Source organism: Akebia trifoliata, chromosome 3 (assembly GCF_017979445.1).
Source record: "Akebia trifoliata isolate Shusen 1 chromosome 3, ASM1797944v1, whole genome shotgun sequence".
Classification (NCBI taxonomy): Eukaryota; Viridiplantae; Streptophyta; class Magnoliopsida; order Ranunculales; family Lardizabalaceae; genus Akebia; species Akebia trifoliata.
Window position 1 is genome coordinate 34,792,758 of NC_141377.1, and position 16,954 is coordinate 34,809,711.

The 16,954-nt window shown below is 33.8% G+C and overlaps 1 protein-coding gene and 1 pseudogene across 2 annotated transcripts; one reads left to right on the forward strand and one right to left on the reverse strand.

The window, feature by feature from the left end:
- Nucleotides 1-991: 991 nt before the first annotated feature.
- On the reverse strand, nucleotides 992-4,377 carry LOC147406564 (putative serine/threonine-protein kinase PIX13; annotated as a pseudogene). The gene is made up of 5 exons (XR_015175717.1): nucleotides 4,228-4,377; nucleotides 3,486-3,654; nucleotides 2,102-2,241; nucleotides 1,886-2,009; nucleotides 992-1,447 (listed from the first exon to the last, which is right to left on the reverse strand). The product of XR_015175717.1 is annotated as a putative serine/threonine-protein kinase PIX13 (transcript).
- Nucleotides 4,378-9,101: 4,724 nt separating this feature from the next.
- On the forward strand, nucleotides 9,102-14,870 carry EMB2217 (Pentatricopeptide repeat (PPR) superfamily protein). The gene is made up of 2 exons (XM_086434658.1): nucleotides 9,102-11,823; nucleotides 13,131-14,870. Exon 1 carries the CDS (start codon nucleotides 9,280-9,282, stop codon nucleotides 11,803-11,805), a length of 2,526 nt encoding a protein of 841 aa, XP_086290784.1. The 5' UTR covers nucleotides 9,102-9,279; the 3' UTR covers nucleotides 11,806-11,823; nucleotides 13,131-14,870.
- The last annotated feature ends 2,084 nt before the right edge of the window (nucleotides 14,871-16,954 follow it).

Consider the following 16,954-nt stretch of genomic DNA (forward strand, 5'->3'; position numbering starts at 1 on the left):
TGGTTGGACAAATGTATGTTTTTATTAAAAAAACTAAAAATACTTGTTCATCTCATTGACTCAAAATCCAAGTCATTTGGCACACTAAAATATGCAAATTTGAGATTAAAGACATGGTCCTAGACATTTTAACCTACAATGATGGACCTTTTCAAACTTCTTACAATTTTTAGCTCTCTCAAAATGTTGAAGTAAACTATCAACTTCCCAACAGTTACTAGCACACATCATCTCTAACCCAAATTCAAGATTAAGCCATTTATTTTCGATCAATTACTAGGGAGAGTGGATAACATTGATTAGAAAGGCTCATTTTTTATTATTATTAATATCGTAAAGTTATAATGTTTTTCTAGACTATTTTGATCTAGATTAATTGTTCTTGATCGACTGGCGCTAATAAGGGATATTCCATACTAAATATTTACAAAGTCTCAAGAAAAATTTCTTCCTTCCCCATATAAAACATAGTAGTAGAACTTAGTTAAGAACCTTGAGAAGTTGAAAACAAGATCAACTGTCAGTAAAAGCTTGAAGGGCCAGATGGTTGGGAGCTTGATCTTTGAATTAATTTGCTTAACCTTTCCAAGCCACATGTTTGACTCAACCCCTTATCGTTAGTTGTTTTTTAACAAATGCGGTCAAGTTGTTAGGTGTGACATGGTTCATTCACTATGTGAAAAAAGCTTATATTTGACAGTCTTAGCCCGTCAAATTTTGAGAAATTTGACGAACCCTCTCGTCAAATATGCCTGTCAAATATTTTCTTGTAGAATTTTTTTTTGACGGCCCTGGACTATCAAATTATTGGAAAATGAGCTTAAAAAAAACAAAAAAAATTCCATAGAGTATGACCGTCAAATTTGAAGATTTAACAAACAATAGCTCGGTCCTCTAATTCACCAATCACAATAAAAAAAATAATAATAAAAAAATCAGAAAAATAAAAAAATAAAAAAAAGAAAAGAAAAATCATAAAACAAATTCCAAATTAAGCTAAACAACTCAAAATTCATATTATATATTGAAATTCCATTGTTAAACAGGCTCTACTAGAAGCAATTAGGCACCAATAAGCTTCTTATTACAATTCAAAGGGCACCAATAAGCAGCCGTTTTGGGATTCCTTGGACTTTTCCTTGATGGCTTGCAACCGTTCCAAAGCTTCCACAACTTCTTTCATCGATGGATGGTTTCTTGGATCCGTCCCTAGGCATTTGAGAGTGAGTTGCGCTGCTTGTACTGCTCCTTTGACAGGATACTGACCATCGAGCCGTGGATCTATTATATTAGAAAGCTTTCTTCGCTCCGATAGAGATTGGCTTTAACCACTCCACCAAATTATGGTGCCCACTTGGGCGGTTTGTGTCAATTGCTCGTTGGCCTGTTAGCATCTCCAGCAACACTACTCCAAAACCATATACATCACTCTTCACATATAAATGACCTGTTCAGTTTGGGCACATTTTTTATTCATTCATTATCAAGTATTTTTAACTCTTCTTTTGTGGGCATGCACACCAATTCAGATGACTCAAACGCATTAAATCAAAAATTAAATTCGATCAGCCCAACTGTGGCCCATTGGGACTGGATTTGAGCTCAGTGGACCTATGTTCAGTAGGTAACTACCTCTTTAGGTTTGGGTTAGGACTCAACCAAGTCCTAACCCACCCATTGACAGCCCTAACTGATTTTGTTGTGTAGATCCACACATTCACATGTCATGGTTATTCCAATGAGCACGACCGTGACATGTGGGCAACTTTACTTGTTGATTTGAAAAACATGATTCGGGCCCTTGTACATCAAACCGCTAGGCGGGGGTGACTGTCGAATGGCTATGTAGTATGGGATCATAAAAGGAGCCAGGATATTTTTTTACCTGTGGCAATATATTCAGGAGCTGCATACCCATATGTGCCCTTTACACGTGTTGTCACATGTGTGTCACCAGGCAATGGGCCATCTTTTGCCAAACCAAAATTCAATAGTTTTGCATTAAAATACTACAAAAGAAAGAAAATACAAGCACATTTAATTGCATTAAACACACTTTTTTCTTTTAATATCAAATTCTGCGATGATTTAGTAAATTTACCTCGTCGAGTAAGATATTGGACGACTTGAAGTCCCTATAGATAATTTTCTTTTCGGATGCGTGCAAGAATGCTAGGCCTCGAGCTACACCTATGGCTATCTTGAGTTGTGTGCTCCATGAAAGAGGTTGGACTGAACCCTCTGCACAATAAATAATCTTGCATAACTAACAAATGTTTGGATAGTGGACAATCCATCCTAAAGTCAATATGAAAATTTGAAATGCTAATCAACATTTGAAACACACATTGAAGTACATCAATTCTACTGTGAACTAAAACTTATAAGGCTATGAACTAGAAACAAAGAAGTGGAGACTTAAATTGTTTATTTAATTTTTGCCTTGGTGTCCCAAGCTCAGATGTCTCATATGCATTATCACTACCATAGTCAAGTGTTTTGGAAGAACTGCCACCAACCACAGAAACACCTGAACTTTGTTGAAAAGAAACTGCACTGTTTCCAGAAGGCTTTGCCTCTAAAGTTTGCTGATTTATATCATGAAATGCTGGAAAGAAAAATACGTGGAACCAACATGTTAATAGGAAGTCATACTTATTAATATATATATATATATATATATATATATATATATATATATATATATGTATATATATATATATATATATGTGTGTGTGTGTGTGTGTGTGTGTGTGTGTGTGTGTGTGAAAGTTCAAAGAAAAAAAAAAATGAAGTACAGATGTTTCCAAGCACAAATGATGCATTAAGGACATTAGGAGACACCTACAAGACCTAGCAGCAGGGTTTAGCTCAAGGAAGGATGCCACTAGAACACTTCTAAATAAATTAAGGGTCCCTATCCGTGGCCAACAGTTTGGCAAACATTTTGGCAAACACTTTTTCAAAACATGGGTTAGAGGTCTTGGAATGGGCTGATTTTTGGTGAGGATGATCTCTACGGTGAGGAGATCATCCTCACCAAAAATCAGCTCATTCCAAAACTTCTAGCCCCATTTTACAAGTTGAAAAATCGTGAACCGACCATTTTTTGTAAACCATTTTTGATGAGGTTAGAAGTTTTGGAATGGGCTGATTTTTGGTGATGATGATCTCCTCACCATAGAGATCATCCTCACCAAAAATCAGCCCATTCCAAGACCTCTAACCCATGTTTTGAAAAATGTGTTTGCCAAAATGTTTGCCAAACTGTTGGCCATTGAACGCTACTCATAAATTAATATCAGATAGTAGCTTGCCCATCCACTCCTCCAAAGAACACCTTCTTTGAAACAAAACTAAGCAGTTTGTGAACATTAACTATCCATACAGAATGCAGATAGCTGATTCCAAGTTTCTAGATAAAGGTAACTATACAGGAGGATTGTAATTAATTAAACAATACATAAGTATTCAAATTTGCATACCTGATATCCCAGAATCTGGCCTACTGTTATGAGCTTCAACATAGGCATTTGCTACAGGACCAGCTCTGACATTGCCAACAAATTTATTGCCATTGCTGTGCCAAGGTGCAGACAAAATGATATCCCATAGTGGAGGCTCGCTAAAGCAACTTATGATCAAATTGCACTTCTAACTTTTTCAAGCTACATGATTAGATGATTTATCAAAATATATGGTATAGAAGCAAGAAATAAAGATCCACAATTTACTTGAAGCAATCCAAATCTCCTAAGAGGCAAGTGAACCTAATCCAATAAGGATATCCATATCTGACCAACCATGTTGTTTTGGTTGGTCAAAAGAATGAAAAAATATTGGCAGACATTAAGAGAAAAGTTCTGGATAGGAAGGTCCTCTCATCCAAACTGTAAAGTAGTATATCTCCTACCCATTAGTTGGTTGACCTTGCGCCATACATAAGCTCTACATATTCCTACATTAAATATATAGAACAACAAATGTTACTTGTCATCCGTTACTCTTGGAATGTTGTTACATGACTTTTAAGTCCATCTATACAGAAAAGTATGGCTCGTGATTCTTATTATAAAAATGGGCGAAACACATCACTGTGAAAGCATGTTTGACGATCTCAGTTGTGCTTTTAATGTCAATAGGCAATACATTGGGGTTCTTATACAATGTTGAATCAAGATTATACATAAAGAATCAACTAGAGATCCCACCCTAGAACGTACACACCTTGAACCAAGTTGACTGCAACGGATCGTCGGTGGTGTGCACTTTTCCTTCAACCGTCACGACATGGTCACTACACCTTTTACCTGGAAAAGTGTTTTGATGGCTGCTGCTGGTTACTTGAAGTTGAATTGGAAGATGTGATGTTTCCATTATTATCTTGAGGTGGGCCAGCCCACTTCGGTTCTGCATTTGACGGTTCCACCACATGGACAGATCTGTCACTCATTATTATCTTTGTAAATCTCTTCGGTTCTGCATCTTACGATGTTGCAACCAACTTATTTTTTAGCACTTCATTACATTGTGCAAATCCACTTATAGAACTTTTGCATGAATAGGCAATTGACAAAATGAATATTATTAACTGAGATTCAAAGTGTTGCTCCAGTATGGACCTGTATAGGTGAAAAATAAATAAATAAAGCCAACAAAACTGCAATTTTAACATAATATAAAGCACACTTGGCAAAAAGTATTAATAAAGCATAGCATACAAACAGAAAAATGAAATGCCACAAAAGATAAAATAAAAATCGAGGTAATTTAAGGTTGGGGTCAAGCATGTCAAAGAATAAAATGAAAAATAACCATAGACTATAAAATGTTCAACAATATCTAAAAATATGAAATGGAGAAAAAGATCTTACAATGAATTTAAAATTGAAATTGGATTAATTTCTTTTAGGTACTACAACAAATAAGAAAAATATTTTTCTGAATACATTAGAAATAACTTGAATTATCTCCTAACTTATGAACCATTCTAAAGCAAGTCCACAATGCATCTAAAGCAAGTAAGCAACACAAAAATAAGTAGAATGTCAAATCCAAAAAGCATTGATGAGCTCGAAGTTCACATAGTTGATATGTGTTGGTTGGGTTTCATGATCTGAGTCTGAAGTATAGAATCTATAAAAAATTTAAAATTCTATTTTATTAGCTATAAAATTCCTCATAAAATTAGTGATCTTTTTTTTAGATTTCATCAGTTGCAGAGAGCCTTCACCGATATCAAATCAGTAATTTATTTTATTAAGTAAAACCCAAATCTCTAAACTCTCAACTACAAATTCCTAACCACCAAACACTTATAAACCTCCAAAATTTACAGAAAAGAAATTCTAATCCAAATCAACAAACACGTTTTTAAGCACAACCTAGATTAGCAAACACAATTTTGGACTAAACCCACAACCTCAAAGTTGGTTTGTAATCCATCAAACCAACTTAGCTATGGGTCTAGGCCTGAATTAGCCAAATAATTTCACAGTGCCAATGCATGTTGGACCCATATTTATGAATCCAAATCCATGAACAATTCACACTCCAGCTGTTCTAATGGAGAATCCAATTGCAGAAAAATATAGCTATCTAGAAAAGTATATCTAATATCAAACTTTCTTGATTTTCAAGAAAACACAGATCTGGATTTTCAAAAAATTTACCTTCTTGATGACCTTGAGATCGAAGATGATGACTTCCCACTGTTACAAAAAAAAAAACAAAACAAAAAACAGAGGGTGTAAGGATTTTTTAAAAAAGAAGATGAAGAGAAATGTGTGCCATTGAAGAGGGTTTCTTGAAGAAAACCAAGAGAATGGGAGAGAGAGAGGATACCTTAGGTCGTCTCCTACACGAGTTCAACTCAACTTCTTCGTTCTACACCTCTCAAGGGTTTTTGAAATCAGATTTTTGAGGGTTTTTGAAAAAAGAAGAAGAAGAGAAAGATGTGTGAGCTTCAAAAAGAGAAATATGGGTGATGTTGAAGAAGGTTTCTTGAAGAAAACCAAAAGAATGAGAGAGAGAGAGGTCGTCTTCTACTCGAGTTCGAGTTCAAGCTCAAGTTCGAAGTTCGGCTACTTCGTTTCTAGGGTTTCTGAAATCAGGTTAATGTGTTTTATCATTTGGGGTGTATGTAGTAATAAATGGCCTGTAAATATAAATAAAATTTGGAAATTTTGAAAAGAATAAGGGCAAATTTGGAACAAAAATTGAGCTCTCTTCTCTTCCCTCCGAATCTCTCCATTTTTGGAGGGAACAAAATTTTCACTTTTTTCCCTTCCTTTCCCTCCGTTTTTCTTCTCTTCCCTCCCCACTTAACAATCCAAACAGGAGAAAGGGGGCTGTTTTCTCTTCCTTTCCCTTCCTTTCTCTCAATCCAAACACAGCGTAAAGGGAAGAGTGTGAAAGTCTCTCTCCATTTTTCATTTTTATTTTTTATTTTTTATTTTTTTCTTTCCTTTGGGGATTTTCATTGAATATTCAAAAGATAATAAAATACTTGTTATCCTTTCGCTACTTGAAACTCAGATTTTTTTATTGTATCAAAAATACTTGTTCTTTTTATTTTATTTATATGCATAGAGGTCTGATTTCTTTAAATCTAAACACAACTGAGCTTTTCTAATTTTAGTCCTCTAAAAGTCACATTTTTATTATGTCTGGACCAAGATTTTAAATGTAGTCCGAGAAGATTCATCCAATACGTCTCGGTATCATCCACCAATGACAAGATTCATATGTATTGGACGAGATTTAAAATTACAATTCATTTTTTTTATTGTTGAACGAGACAACTCAAACGTATTGAAAAACTCATGTGAGATGACTCGGTCACGTTCATGGACGAGACGAGCATCAAAACAAGGTTTAAAATCATGATTTAGACGGTGAAGCACTTACTTTTTATTTCACCTTAAAAATAAAAAATTTAGATCAAGATAATGTGTCAAATTATGATCTATTCTTGTCCAAAACTCATATTTCAACTTTATTTAAAGTATAATGGAGCATAAATAAGGTTTTCTTATTTCTTTTTTGGGTTGGGTAATGAAGATTAAATTAGCAATCACTAATTAATAATTAGTAGGTGAAAGCAAGTTTTGAATCCAAGTTATCATATCAACACTCAAACTTTTAACCAATTTAGGAAGTTGGCATTTTCAAATAGGGTATTCATGATTAGATTACATGAAGATGGATGGATCTGCTAATTTATTAGAGCATCTCCAACAACCTGTTATTTGAGCGTAGCAATGCCAAACTTTGGCATGACCATGAAAAAATCATGCTCATATGCTAAACATTGTCGCAAATATGAAATATGTCATATACTATACAAAAATTGGCATTAGATTTAGCATATTTCAAAATATAAAAGAATTTTTTTTTTTTAAATCTTTTGGATTATTTTATTGTATTACTAAATTTCCATCTAAATCGTATCAATGGCATTTATTTTTTCAAACATTGTATTAAAGAGGCAGAACCTCCCCAATGGCAATTCTATATTTGTCTCTTTCAATTCTATTTTTGAAAAGATAAAGTAAAATATTATTATATTTAGCACATACCTCTCCAATGCCTTATCTCCAAAAAGGCCATTGATATGTTTTGGATGGAGATTTGACCCAAAAAAATCCAAAAGATATTTCTTTTTATAATTTTGATAGCAATTTGCAACAATAAAAAATATATATTATACTAAAAATCAACCAATTTTGAAAATTTTAACCCCATCAAGGGTGGTTTATAAAAAATGGACGGTCCACAATTTTTCAACTTGTAAATTGGGGTAGAAGTTCCGAAATGGACTGATTTTCATTGAGGATGATCTCCTCGCCATAGAGATCTTCCTCACAAAAAATCAGTTCATTCTGAAACTACTAACCCATATATTGAAAAATATTTGATTTTATATATATATTGGGGCGAGGAGGGGGTATATCAAATTTGTCTCCATCTCGAATCTGACTCAGTATTTCATTTTTAATATTACCCCCCCCCCCCCCTAAAACCCGTTAGAAGTGTGAAAATCCAATCCTGTAGGGGTAGGGTGGGGGCAAAATCACTATCAGAACCACTGAGAAATAATAATAAAATATTTATTAAATGGATCATCAAGTTACTGCCCAAAATTCAATAACTATTTAGAAATCCCTCCATCAGGGTCTTTAAGTAACTTTTTTCAAAAAAATAAAATAAAATAAAACTTTCATAAGGTCTTTTTAATTATTTTCCCTACTTTTTAGGCTTAATTTTAAGAGTCATGCTATTGGCATCCACTACAAGCTCTTAGCTTTCATTTACTCATGGCATTTGCCTAATTTTTCATAATACTCTTTATGCCTACCTACTCTTTACACTCGCTTATTAAAAATCTTAAAAGTCATCGAATGCCTTTTGATGAGTTCAAAATCAAACTTGTTTTTAGTTAATTTGATAGGTACTTACCGAAAAATTACAAATCCAAATTCGATATTTACCTTCATATCAAACATGAGAAAAAAAATTTGATGGGTATCCTACCAAACATTACAAAATCGATTAGGTAGGTACTAACCACATACTGCAAAACAAATTCGATAAATACCTATCAAAAAAAAATTTCTTGTGTAATCCTAACAACTCCAATCCAATGTATCATATCTATTTTGTAATGTTTGGTAAAAAAATTATGTTTAATAGAATACCTACTAATTATGCTAAAATAATATCGATCTAAACTACATAATAAAATTTGTCAAAAAATAATCGAATTTTTTAATTTAAAAATATTAATTTAAATGTTTTAATAATGATTTTTTAATCTTTCTTGATAATTATAAAAGAGTCAAAGAAATAAGATAATTTGAAAAAAAAAAATTTTAATCTAATCTCCATGATCCTCTTACAAAACTAAGAAGAAAGAGAGAGAGAGAGAGTAGTAGAGGAGGAGAGAATAAATAGATGGTAAGATGTTTCGAGTTTTCATCGTAAATGGATGGATGGATTAGATGGTAGGTGTGCATAGTAATTTGATGGGGGTGTATGTGTAATTATGTTTTTTTTTTTTTTTTTTTTTTTTAAAGATTCCAGTTCAGTGGGTGGCAAGAGAGTATTTGGTGGGCGCGAGCACGACTCTTCCGAAAACATAAAGTCTGAAGCGTAAGTGCAAAACCCTAGGGTTTATCATTTTTGTCTCAGAAGAAATGGAGGTAAGTGAACCTGCTTTCAAGCTTCGATGAAATCCTGAAATTCTCCACTTCTCTGCAACTAAAATCGACGAAATTGATGATGATGCACGGCAGCAATCTCAGACGAGCAAGCAATAAATTGAACAATCTCTACTTGCTCACAAAAAACCCTAACCCTAAACTTTTATCTTTTCCCTTCAATCGAATTTCCGATACTAAAGTTAGCGACTCATACCGAACAATACATGATGATTGTCACAAAAAGATGAGATTTTGCCCCACAAAAGAGAATTTTGCCACTTTTATACAGACTTCGGTTCCCCCAAAAATATTTGAAAAAAATCGTACCTTTTTAAGAAATTTCTGTTCTGGAGAGAATGGTGGGGATGCCTCAGCTGAGTGGACAGACGATATTGTGTATTTAGATGAAACAGGTGGTGTGATTTTCAAAGGGAATGGTATTCGGTCTGTCGAGCCGGGGATGGATGACCATGTTATGATTGGTGGATTGAAGAAACCATTTTCGAATGCTTCCGCTGTTGCAAAGGTAGTAGAGATTGTGAAGAGATGGAAATGGGGACCTGAATTGGAAACCCAATTGGATAAACTACATTTTGTTCCAAACATGTCTCATATAAATCAAGCGTTGAAGGAAATCGGTGAAACTGATGCGTCGGTGAGTTTATTTCGGTGGGCAAAGAGACAATCTTGGTATTCTTCCAATGATGATAGCTATGTTCTATTGTTTGATAGATTGAATCAGACTAGAGATTTTGAAGGAATTCAATCGTTGTTCGATGAGATGATTCGAGAGTGTGGTACTAATGGGGTTTCATCATTCACAGCGTATAATCGAGTAATTCAGCATTTAGCGAGAGCTGAGAAATTGGAGGTCGCATTCTGTTGTTTCAAGAAGATTCGAGATTCAGGTTGTAAGCTCGATACCTTGGCTTATAACTCGCTTATAACATTGTTCCTTAACAAGGGTTTGCCTTATAAGGCATTTGAGATATACGACACTATGGATGAGGTTGCGTGTTCGTTGGATGGGTCAACCTATGAGTTGATGATACCAAGTCTGGCGAAATCTGGACGTCTTGATGCTGCTTTCAAGCTTTTTGAAGAGATGAAAGAAAAGGGTTTCCGACCAAACTATTCGATCTTTTCATCTCTCATTGATTCTATGGGGAAAGCTGGGAGGTTGGATACATCAATGAAGGTGTACATGGAAATGCAGGGTTTCGGGCTTAGACCATCTGCAAGCATGTATGTGTCTTTGATTGAGTCTTATGTCAAAGCTGGCAAGCTAGAGATGGCTTTGAGGCTTTGGGATGAGATGAAGAAAGCAGGCTTTAGGCCTAATTATGGATTGTACACTATGATTGTTGAATCACATGCAAAGTCAGGGAAACTTGAGGTTGCGATGTCGGTTTTCTCCGATATGGAGAAAGCCGGGTTTCTACCAACGCCATCTACGTATTCTTGTCTCTTAGAAATGCATGCTTCGACCGGGCAAGTAGATTCTGCTATGAGGCTGTATAACTCAATGACCAATGCAGGTTTAAGGCCAGGTCTAAGCACCTTTACCTCCTTATTGACTGTCTTGGCAAATAAGAAGCTCGTCGATGTGGCTGCCAAGATTTTACTTGAAATGAAATCGGTGGGATTTTCGGTCGATGTTAGTGCTAGTGATGTTCTGATGATATATATTAAGGATGGGTCGGTTGATCTTGCTTTGAGGTGGTTACGTTTCATGGGTTCATCAGGTATTAGAACTAACAATTTCATAATTAGGCAGCTTTTTGAGTCATGCATGAAGAATGGGTTGTATGAGTCGGCTAAGCCTCTCCTTGAAACTTATGTGAATTCTGCTGCGAAGGTTGATCTCATACTGTACACGTCAATATTAGCCCACCTAGTAAGGTGTCAAGATGAGCAAAATGAGAGGTATTTGATGTCAATCTTGAGTGCTACGAAACATAAGGCACATTCGTTTATGTGTGGAATGTTTATGGGCCCAGAGCAGAGGAAGAAACCTGTTTTGTCGTTTGTTAGGGAATTCTTCCAAGGACTTGATTATGAGTTGGAAGAAGGTGCCGCTAGGTACTTTGTTAACGTTCTTCTTAATTACCTCATACTCATGGGTCAGATAAACCGAGCTCGTTGTGTGTGGAAAGTTGCCTATGAGAATAAACTTTTCCCCAAAGCAATAGTCTTTGACCAACACATTGCATGGTCCTTAGATGTTAGGAACTTGTCCGTTGGAGCGGCTCTCATTGCAGTTGTGCACACCCTCCATCGGTTTAGGAAACGTATGTTGTATTATGGCGTCGTCCCAAGACGGATCAAATTGGTTACGGGACCCACTCTAAAGATTGTGATAGCACAGATTCTGAGTTCAGTAGAATCGCCATTTGAGGTCAGTAAGGTTGTTTTGAGGGCCCCAGGGGATTCTGTCTTGGAGTGGTTTAAGAAACCAATTGTTCAACAATTTCTTCTAAATGAGATTCCTTCAAGGGCAGACATCCTCATGCACAAGCTTAACACATTGTTTCCTAGTTCTGCGCCTGAAATTAGATCTCTTTCCCCACCTAAGCCATTGGTTATGGGAAAGTCCATGTAACATTTAACAGTAGTCGAGGTAAGTTATTACAGGCCTTGTATTGGAGAAAATGGTAATTATATTAAGTAGTTTAGCTTCAATGTTATTGTGCTTTGATCCTTTTTGTCACTTTATATAGAGGAAATTTGGTTGATCTACTAATATGTGGAGTCGAATGTCTTTGCATGAGATTCTAAATTTGGAGTTTTTTCTGACATGTTTCGTGGGAATGTCTGCAAATACCATGTCAAATTGGATTTTTTGTTGCCATTATCAACGTTTTGAAACTCAAATGTGTGCCCTTTGGCTAACACCATAAGGTCTCTGAAGCATACTAATATTACTCAAAGTTATTCTTTTAACTTATATGGAACCTTGAAATTAATTTTTACTGTTTGTATTGTTTGTTTGGTTTGGATCTCTCTCTCTGTCTCTGCGTTGTATGTATTTGATGTTGGAGATAATAATGCTCTCTTTTCAACAGGTACAATATCTTAGCTTTTCACCTTCACAAATAAAAGGTTTCTGATGACTAGTTAGAAATTTAATCAAATGATCTATAGAGCTATCAAAATATAAGATGAAATGAATCATCCACTCTTTCATTGAGGTTGACAGTAACTTTTTGTTGCAAAAGGTCCTTATGAAACTGTGTGTGCTGTGAATGTCAATGGATCCCAGCCCATAAATATAGGGTTTTGAACCAAAATAGAAGAATAAAAAAGTGGCAGGAGTTTTTGCAATGATGGGGTTGTGATTTAAACCAATGCTCAAGTGCCAAACCGACGATTGGACCTAAAATTTGTCAAATCATTAGGACCACAATTAGGACCACAATTAGGCCCTAGTTCAATTCGTTTGGACTGGTTTAATTTATTTAGTTTATTTAAAAGATGTATACATTTTCCATAAATTACATTTTATTTTTATTATAAAAAATTTCAGACCCCTGGTTCAGTCTGATTCTTAAAACATTGGTTCAAACTCTACAACTTCTTTCAGATTGTCACATCCATCGCACTTTTGGGAAAGTTCTTTTAGGCTCTTATCCTCTACCATGTAAAAATAGAATAGAGATACAATTTTCATCAAACTTGGTTTTTGCTTTAGTGAGATGCCACATCATTGCCATGTCAATGTAACAATTTCCAGCAGAGTAGCTTCGTCTTTTGAAATGTAACAATTCAAAACAGTGATCCATCAATAACTCTCATGACCCTTTCGTCTTCTAACTGGCATTTTCTTACCAGTTGTTGGAAATTGTCAAAGAACCTTAAGCATCATGTTGATATAAATTACATTTTTCTAATGTAATTGTAAATGTTCATTTGGTTTTTATTTTGCAGAATTACCATTGGAAGAGTCGATTGAGCACAAAACCAGAGTATCATCTGCTATAGGAGGTATTTTTATTTTTTTAATTTCTTTCTCTAAATTTTTTTCAATGAGGTGGTATTTGATGTATTTGTACTATCCAGGTAGTGTTTAGTACTTTTGTTCTATCCATATTGAAGTTAATATTTAGTTTTGCTTCATCGATTTTAACTTCATGGATATGAGCTTAGACTTTTGATTGTATTCTCTGTTTTTAAATTGATTTATTATGTTTGTATGGAAACTATTTGTATCTAAGATCAGTAAATTGAATCTCTCCCTATCTTTAGTCAATAGTTTACATTTTCCTATATTTTTATCCAAATATAATTTCTAATAAATTGATTTTGAGCATTTTTTCAGAGTCTGTTACTATAAATCTCATTGTATGGGAGTTGGGATTGTTTGTCACAAATTATCATGACTTTGTGTTTGCATCTTTTTTTCCTTTCTTTCATCGTAGAATTCTTTTATTTTCTCTATTAAGTCAGTGAATCCTACAAGCAGTAGTGGCAAGACCAAAAAAAAAAGGAACCAGTTTTTTCACCAACAAAGCAAAGTGAAATCAACATTTTTTGCATCACCAACTAAAATCAAAACCTAATACTAACAATTTATGAAAACATCTAGAATAAATTATATAACTAAAATCTATAAGTTATCTACCATTTGATTTATATATCTAGGATCAGAAAATATATAATTGGGCTTTATATTGTCTTAACCTTAAGTTTGCATAGCCACTATTAATTACTTTAACTACTCTAAATAAAATTTCTTGGAAGCTTGGTGCACCTCCAAAGGTGATAAGAGATTTCGGTAAAATAAAAACTAATTGAATACTAGAAATGGTCCTTGAAAGGGAGGTGTGTTTTCTGGTTTGAAGAATATTATGTGGTCTCTATCTTGAACAGCTTAGAAGGGATTAAAGTGTTATAATTCCAGATTTTGCAAACAGTTGGATGCTAGAAGGGATTAAACTGTTTTATTTCTTTCATTGCTTGGTGCTACCTCTTAGCTTTTTTTACGCCAAAAATTTATGATTTTTCTAATTTTTCACCCCAAAAATAAAAATAAAAACTGTATCTCACCACATAAGTATTTTACCATTAGAAATGGTGCTTCTGCCAAAGTATTTACCTCTTGAAAATGGTGTTTGTTTAAATTTTCATTTGATTTAGAAATGGTGTTAAATTGAGGTAGAGTCCAATGCAATATATACTAATATACTCTTTTAGTTTGGATCCTTACGGGATCGAACTCAAAGAGTGGTCACAATAACAATCCTTTCAATCATTCCTCAATATATTCAAGCTACGAGAACACAATAATCTACAGGGAATTAGTTTCCATATCCTGCTCTGACAAGGTAAGCAGGACTAGTTGAAGGCGAAAGTTGTGCAGAAAAAGAACAGACAATTGTGAAACCAGAAGGATTGCTCTTAATGTTGGAGGATTTCCTACAGAGGCTTTGAGTTCAGCTTGGAGTTCTCAAGAAGTGATTACGACACAAGTAATCATTGAGTGGCTTTTTCTGTGTTTTAACTTTTAAAAAAAAAACTATTTAATCATATAAACTCTGATCCCATGTTATCAAATAAAAATGAGATTTGTTGAAGGAATGTGTGTGGTAAAGATGAGATTTATTTGATCATTCCCTACCACTGTAATGTGTGATTATGATTTATTAATGAAATTTGGATGTCGTAGAATTTGTTTAACATGTTTTCTCTGTAGGCACCAATTTGATATTTGTTTAGTTTTTGATTATTTCTCTGCTATTTATTCCTAATGCTTGGAAGCCTGAATTTTTAGGACAAAAGTCACATATGAATTGACTTAGACACAGTGAATTGTATTTGAAGGCAAATTCATTCACAAATTAAATCCATAACCCATAACCTCTCAAAATTATTGGAGAACATTTATTACAAATTTTGGGGAGAAAATTGTCCTTTGTAAGTTTTTCCTTAGCATAGGTTTGAACCCATAGAATAAAACTAAATCATGTATGGTTCAAAACTCTTCTTGGGAATCACGGGCCACTCCATTATGTCTCATTGCCCTTTTTTTTTTCATGGGAAAAAAGAACCTCTCGCGAAGGGTTTCTTTCCAAATAGTTCTTAAGTTTTGCTTGGTAGTTTGACAAGACATTTGATACACTTTTTTCTTTCTTAATGGTCCCTGGTATGGTCGGAGTTCATAATTTTTTCTACCAAACTGAACACTTTTTTATTCAGTGTCAAGTTCACAATTTTTACTATCGAATTTATCACTATTTACTGTTGAGTTTACTATTTTTTATTTATTGTTGAACTCGACGCTCTTTAATTACTATTGAATTCAACACTTTTTAAATAAAAAGTAGTGAACTCGACACTGGTAAAATCCACCCATTTTCAATTTTTGAGCTTTTTTTACTAAAATACATGGAAAGTTCGACTAAAAACTTGAGATAATGACATGTTTAAATGATTTCAACCCAAAAGAAACATTCTTGATCGATTTTCATCCAAAAACTAAGTAAAAAAATCTTAACTTTTTACATATATTTTCAAAATATTTGATAAAATCCTTGAAAATGACTTCTTCTTTTTTAAATCCTTTATAACAAAAACTCGATTGAAATGTTAAAAATTCAATTTTTGGATGAAAACAATGAGTTTGAACAGTTAGAATATTCACTCGTGAGAAATGTGGGAGATGAGGTTCAAGGACCATTTAGAAAGAAAAATTTACTAAATGTCCCATCAAACAACCATTGAAACTTAGGAGCTATTTACAAAGAAATCCTTCCACGAGGATCCTTTAAGTAATTTTCCCTTTTTTTCCATAGATGTCACATTATCCGATCTGCCATGGAGAAGTGTTTGATTACATGATCATATTTGGTAGAGGTAATTTTTCTATTTTTTATTTAATTTGATGGTTGTAATTAAAAATTACAGCCATCAAATACTTTGGAAACGAGAGGGATCAATGTGCTTTTGGTTTGACCATTTAAAAGAGGAGATTTTCAAAGAATGTTTTAAAAAAAGTCTTTTATGGGGATGGAAAAGTCTAAAAGAGGTTGTGAATCCTCAGTCTATTGAACATCTTCTCAATCAAGTGGTGATCATTGTGATAACTAATCCTATCACCTTCTAGCATTTGTCGGCAATGATCATAGTCACCGGGTCGGAATACAGGTTTAAAACAGCAAAGGAAAACTTCGGAAAAACCCTGGAAAAAAATGAGAATAAAACGATAAATTTAAAAATAAAAAATATAGATTAGAATTTATGAAAAAATAAATGTAATACATATAATACATCAGACATTTATTCTAAGTTTCCAACATATTTTTGAGGGAAAAAAAATTATTGAATACATGATAACATATTTCCACATGTAACTATACATTCTATGATGCTAAAAAGAAAAAAGTTTAACCATTATTGAATCTTATGAGCAGAATAAGACACTACTAAAAAGGGGAACAAAAAAAATCATAATGTCAAAGACATTATCATCAAAGCTCATATACAACAGTTATAAATCAAATCACAAACCACCACCATAAGGCTTTAGAAATAAATCATAAGCCTACAAAAAATGAGATTTTATTATTATTTTTGAAGTGTTTAAAACATAAAGAGTATTTTTTGTTGTTGAAAAAGTCAAGTTTTCTTTTATTGTTGAAGTTTCAAAATGGTTTTGAAACGAGACGTTATTTAAAGTAAAATGGAGTTTTTTGTTACTAGGTCAATGATCGATAATCAAGTGTCAGCCACTAACACTAAGCCTCTTTTTTAGA

Bases quoted from the DNA above. Each gene is read 5' to 3' on its own strand.
- EMB2217 (XM_086434658.1), top strand. From the start codon at position 9,280: ATGATGATGCACGGCAGCAATCTCAGACGAGCAAGCAATAAATTGAAC.